At 32.9% G+C, this 6,582-nt stretch overlaps 1 protein-coding gene across 8 annotated transcripts in view; it reads left to right on the forward strand.

Annotated features, from left to right (window-relative positions):
• ECT2 (epithelial cell transforming 2) overlaps nucleotides 1–6,582 on the forward strand; it is a 60,141-nt gene that overhangs the window by 15,853 nt on the left and 37,706 nt on the right. For all 8 annotated transcript variants that reach the window (XM_081829686.1, XM_006733597.3, XM_081829693.1 and 5 more), the window contains one exon: nucleotides 2,410–2,546. In XM_081829686.1, coding sequence (XP_081685812.1) covers nucleotides 2,410–2,546 — 137 coding nt within the window. The remainder of the gene's footprint in view (nucleotides 1–2,409; nucleotides 2,547–6,582) is intronic.

Raw genomic sequence — 6,582 nt, forward strand, 5'->3', positions numbered from 1 at the left:
AGCTTTAGTCACACTATCTCTGTTATTCTTTGGATATTTCCGCTACATTCATACCTCTGGAACTTTATACTTGACCTCTTTGCCTTAAAGAAATCTTACTGGGCTTTCTGCAAAGTTAAGTCCCTGTTCCAGCACTTCTCACTAAACCATTACCTGGTTGTGTCTTCAGTAGTAGTTATCATTGTTAGAAATTATATTTTTTTATTTGTTTCACCAGAATGTAAGCTTTAAGAAAACAAGAACCTTATCTAATCCTTTGCTTTGTTCTCAATGCCTAGAACAGAGTAGGTACTTACTAAATATTCTTGTGTCAAATTATAGAAGGCCCAGAAAACTGAGGTGGAGTTGAGAAATGAGGGGAACAAGAATATAAATACCATACAAATTCACATTTTAAGGGACAGTGAATAGGTCAGTTTGCTTATGAGAATGGGGGAGTAATAATTAAATTCGAAAGGTTAATTGGGGCCTAATATTCGAGGACTTTGAAATCAGACTGGTATGTCTGAACTGCATATTGTCATCAACAAGGAACTTTAGAAACTATTGAGCAATAGAGTAATTGGTTGAGTAGGTAATTTGTAGTGGATTATTCTGAAGAATGATTAAAAGGAAGACAGTTCAGAGATGGCCAGACCATGAAGTAATCTACAGTGGCTTGGGCCACAAGATGATAAAGCCCTGAACCAGGGTTGCTAATGGTTGGAAAGGAAAGTAGGAAGCACTGTGGAGATACTGATGGAATGGAGTGACAGGAAGGGAATAAGAGATGACAGCAGAGTATTAAAATAGAAGAAATGTCACCTTGGCGAAAATAGGAAGTCCATATTTTGGAGGAAGATAGTGTAGTTTTAGAGACTATTCAGGTTAAATTGAGGTACACATGCCCAGTGGGTATTTGGAAAAATTGAACTTGGTGCTTGGGTGGAAAGATTATGATTAGATCCATAGGTGAGAATTTATTGGTTCCATAATTGTGATGGACATACTGGGCATAAAATGGTAAGAGCTGATCATAAAGGACTGAAACTTGAATATGCAGTTTAGGGGATAGGAGAAGAAAATAGACATAACAACTATTCTATTAGGTACTCTATATAGAATCCTCAGTTTGTAGATCACTTTGTAAACACAATAATTAAATTGAGTCAATATATGTCAGATTTTTCCTCTTGACATATGTAATGGCAGAAGCTCTTGGGTCTGGAGAGTAGTCTGAAATAATGTACAAGTGGGAAAATCTTTGGTCTGTTAGCTTTAGAAAGCATTCAAACTCCATTGTATACATCATTATTTTAATATTTAAAGTTATCATTGAGTAAAATTGAAATGCTGGGTCTATATATTGTTTTTTCATGTCATTATATATTGTACATTTGTTTTCCTATTTAAAAACTTGCCATTAGGAGATTCTGTACATTATGTTAAAGTACTTTAACCATATCTATAGTAAGAAAGTGTATCTTAAGCTTTTATGAAAGCTTATGATTTCATTTTTTTGAAATACATATAAAGGATACTAATGTGTCCTCCCACTTTGTGTTGGAAAAGTTCTGGATGTTTTATATTATGTTAAAAACTAACAGAATTTGCAGTTGTATGTTTTGTTGAGGAAGGCTTCCTCTATATATATGATAAGTTTTCTGTTATTATGTAATCATAACCTTTTTATCCTTAAACTTAAATTTTTTTATATAGTTTTTCATTTTATTATTTGAGCTTTTTATTTTGAAATAATTTCAGATTGCAAAAAGCTGCAAAATAGTACAGAGATTCCAGTACTCTTCTCAGAATTCCCAAATGGAAATACTCTGCCATGTTTGCTTTAGCATTCATTCATTCTGTCTCTTTGTCTATATGCACACGTATTCTGCACTGTTGGAGACTAAGTTGCAGATAAGATGTGCCTTTTCTTCTAAATACTTAAATGTGTATTTCCCAAAATAGAGGGACATTTCTTGTACCACTACAGTAGAGGTATTGTAATTAGGAAATTGACATTAATAGTATGACCGACTCTTAATTTTAATCAGTTGTTCTGCTAATACCCTTTTTAGGAAAAGAAAAAAGTTTTTTTTTTTTCTGGTCTAAGGTCCAATCCAGGATCATATTATGTTGTTATCTCTCTTTAGTGTCTTCTAATCTGGAATAGTTTCTCAACTTTGTTTTTAGTGACCTTGACATTTTTGAAGAGTACAGGCCAGTTATTTAGTATAATATCTGTCAGTTTGGAGCCATTGATACTTTTGACCATTATTTTTTTCTGGCCTTATCCTATGAGGAAATTTTACTTTAATGAAAATCTAAATGGGTATATTTCTCAGAGTGGATATCCTTCCCCTTTTTTTGTTGTTAAATCTGTACAATGTCTGGTTTTTCATTAAATCTTTCTTCCTTTTTACCTTTTAGAAACACCAAAGTCTTGTACTAAGTCTTCTAAAAATTCTACTCCGGTTCCTTTGAAGCAGTCAGCCAGGTGGCAAGTTGCAAAAGAACTTTATCAAACTGAAAGTAATTATGTAAATATATTGGCCACAATTATTCAGGTAAAAGTTTGTTGCAAAATGATCCCTGTTCCAGTGTTCCTAACTAAAAAATCTAAGAGATACTGTTTCTTATAAGAAAATTATATAAGCATAGAATTTGAACATTCATATTAAAAATGAAAATATATGACAAAAAACTGCTATTAGGGAAATGCCATACTGTAATAGTAGCTTTTATTCTTACAGAAATAGCACCTTCTTTATAGTGACTAAAAAAGAGAAGGATCCTTAGTAGATGATTTTAGAGGGGACCAAGTTTTATTTGATACGGAACTTCGCAGGTTCTCTGTCACGATACTGCATTTATATTTATATGTGGATATGGTAGGTAACTTTTTCTGAAAGTGTGCATTCTAGGAGTCATTGCTTTATTTAGTACTGTATATATGTGAAAAGCCATAGCAATGAAGCATAACAATATGGATGTAATTTTTTTGGTAATCCTCTCATGTGTCAAGTTTCTTAAAGTATGCAGTGGTTAGTCATAAATGTTAACTCATTGCTTATCATTAAAATGTACTGTGAAGTTATTGCTGAAGAAAAAGAATTCTAATTGATCCTTATAGGATGAGATTGAAGAAGATACTAAGAATAAACTGAAATTTGAAGTTCTGAAAGACAGTATTTAGGACACTATTTTGGCATCTGCAGAAAGAGGGAATAGATTTGTTTTAGGTAATGAAGGAGATTGTCAGGAAAAAAAAGTTGATACCATCAAGCTTGTCTTTGAATAGAAAAATAATAAGGAGTTTCTGATTGGGGTTAATTTTTAACTGACCTCTATTTGAATTCTTAATATAACTCATTAGTGTTCAATATAATAGCCTTTAGTTGCTTGTGCCATTGATAAAATGCATGGATAAGAAATGGAAAGACTTCTTTCCTGGTATTCATGGAGAGGTTATTCTTCACGGTTAATTTGTTTAGCAGTAGTCAAGGGTTTATGAGGCCCTCTGCTGTATTAAACTTTACTTGTTTTAACTCAGCTTTGCTCTTCCTCAAGGGAAATCATTCTAGATGAGTTTCTTGTTGAAGTTTTTATAGTCAGCCAAAATGTAGTCGAGTAGCAGAAAATCCCCTTGGCATATACTGTTCATGTACTTTGGTAGCATTTATTACCCAGAAATGTAAATCCTTTCAGGCCATGGTAAATGCACTGGAGTTTCAGAATTTTAATTTGCATATCAATCTCACTAAAATGCCTTTTAAAAAAAGCCCTTAGAATTATTAGACTGTAGATAGTCTCATACCACTATGCTTACTATAAACTCACCTGAGATTTTATTTAAAAGATTGTGGTCTAAATTCATAATGATGTTCCCTTCAGCTTTATTTTAGGACTGATGTTTTCCTTTCCTTTTTTTGAAATTGGATTTGGAAAAACTTAATTTAGCCCCCAAATTAAATGAATATCCAGAAGCTTCTTTATTTCATGTAATATGTGAGTGCCTGTTAATATAAATTATTGTGCCAAGTGTTAAAGAGGATTCCTGTTTTAGAGGAGCTTAGACTGGAAGAGGAGATAAAACATGCATACCTAATTACAATACCAAATGGAAGGTTATGAGCATCATGAGGGAGGTTTAGATAAGGTATTTGGAGATTTGTGAGGTGAGAGTTTTACTCTTCCAGCTTAGGGAAGGTGTTGGGCTGGAAGTTTCAATGGATTGAACATTGGAAAGAGTATCATAAAGAATATATAAATTGAAGTTAATTTTATTTATTTTTAAAGATTTATTTATATATTTTAGAAAGAGAGAGTGTGCATGGTGCACGTGCAAAGGGAGGGGCAGAGGGAGAGGGAGAGAATCTCAATCAGACCCTGTGCTGAGCCCAATAGGGCTCCATCCCACGACCCTGAGACCATGAGGTGAGCTGAAACCAAGAGTTGGATGCTTAACCAGTTGAGCTACCCAGGCACCCCTGAAGTGAATTTTAAAGTATGAGTATGATTAGTACATGCAAAGAATATGGGTAGGAAGTGTATTTGAGATTGTGCAAACAGTACAGACAATTGAAGATGTATATCGTTCAAGGTATTATGACTAGTCTAGGGGCGTTAGAGTTTAGGGTGGTTAAGGGGACTTAGAGTAGGGGGTGGGGTTTGGATATAGGGAGATTTGAGGTAAGGCTTAAGGCTGTCTATGCCAGACCAGAGAAGGCCTTTGTATAGTATGTTAGGTCATCTGTAATCTAGAGAAGAATTTTTGATGGGAAGGGGAAGATGATATCTGACTTGGATTTTAGAAAGCTAACTTGGTTCACTTTGAAGGAAGTATTGGAGAAGGGAAATTGTGGAGGCGAAACCAATTTGAAGGTTATTTCAGCAGTCTTGGTTAGAGATTTTGAGGACCTGAACTTCTTAGGATAAAATCAGTGAAAATGAAAACAGGATAAATTTGAGAAATGTTGGAAAGGTAGAATCAGAAGTTTTTGGCTATCTAATTTTATATAGCCAAACACAGGAGAACTGCTTTTGGATAGTTTAACATGTCTTAAGACTATTGGGAGTTTTTAATGAACCTTGATGTATTTTGGTTGTCTGAATATGTTGGTCAAGGATTTTTAATTAAATGTTGACTAGATAAGGGAATGTTTATAAATGACTACAAATATCTTTGAAACCTCTATTTTGTTTTTTCCCCCCGAATCCTAATCCTTTCCCTTCCTTCAGAAGTTAATTATCATTTGGAATTTTGTGCTTATCATTACCCTTACAGTTTTATCAGGTGCACAAACTATATAAATGTAACCATGTTTCTTTTCTTCTTTCTTACTTCGGTATTTTTAGTTGTTTTTAGCAGGTAGGGTTCATCATAATTGAAGAAATGGAAGGCCTGAAAAAATATATTTATTTATAATATATATCTATATGTACATATAAATATTTTGGATAAATAAACTTACAGAATTGTAGTTCTTAAAAATAGTAGCAATTCATAATCTTCATGTAGTTCCTTACTATTTATAATGTATTTTCCTTTTATCTTTATCTTTTTTGTTGTTTTTTGTTTTGTTTTGTTTTTTACTTCATCTCCTCCCCTTTGCGCTATTGGTATTCATTTTACTTCCACATATATTAAGACCCCAACAATACATTATTATTTTTAGTTTGAATAGTCAATTGGCTTTTTAAAGTTTTACTTTTTAAATTATCATACAGTGAAATTGACTTTCTTTGTACAGTTCTATGAACTTTAACACATGCAAAAATTTGTATAGCCTCTGTTACAATCAGAATACAGATCATTTCCATACCCCAAAAAACTCCTGGTACTTCCTATTCCTTTATAAGTCACATCCTTTCCTCATTGCAACTCCTGGTAACCACTGATTTCTTCTTCATCACTATAATTTTGTCTTTTTTAAAAAAAATTTGTCTTTTTTGAGAATGTCCTATGAATGGGATTATAGTTAATATAACCTGTTGGGGCTAGCATTTTTTAGCCTTTGAGGTTCTTCTAACTTGTTGTCTGTATGCATAGTTTGATCCTTTTTATTGCTGAATAGTATACCACTGTAAGGATGTACCACAGTTTTATCTGATGATCCTTAAAGGACATTTGGGTTATTTCCAGTTTGGGTGATTATAAAAAGAGCTATTATCAACATTTATGTACAGGTTTTATGTGAACATAAATTTTCATTGCTCTTGAGTAAACACCCAGAAGTGGAATTGTTTAATCATATGGTAAGTAATATTTAACTTTATAAGAAACTGTAAAACCCTTTTCCAGAGGGGTTATACAATTTTGCATTTCCACCAGCAATGTGTAAGAGTTCTGGTTGCTCACATCCCAACCAGTTTCGGTATTATCAGTACGTTTTATTTTAGCCATACAGATAAGTATGTAATGGTATCTTAATTTTCATTTCTGTAATGATAAATGATGTTGAACATCTATTCTTTTGTTGTTGAAATAACTGCTCAAGATTTTGCCCATTTTTAATTGACTTGTTTCCTTCCTGAGTTTTGAGAATTCTTTATATATTTTGAATACTAGTCCTTTGTCAGATATGTGATTTGCAAATATTT

This window comes from Leptonychotes weddellii, chromosome 1 (assembly GCF_054177405.1).
Source record: "Leptonychotes weddellii isolate Sample4059 chromosome 1, ASM5417740v2, whole genome shotgun sequence".
NCBI classification, from domain to species: domain Eukaryota; kingdom Metazoa; phylum Chordata; class Mammalia; order Carnivora; family Phocidae; genus Leptonychotes; species Leptonychotes weddellii.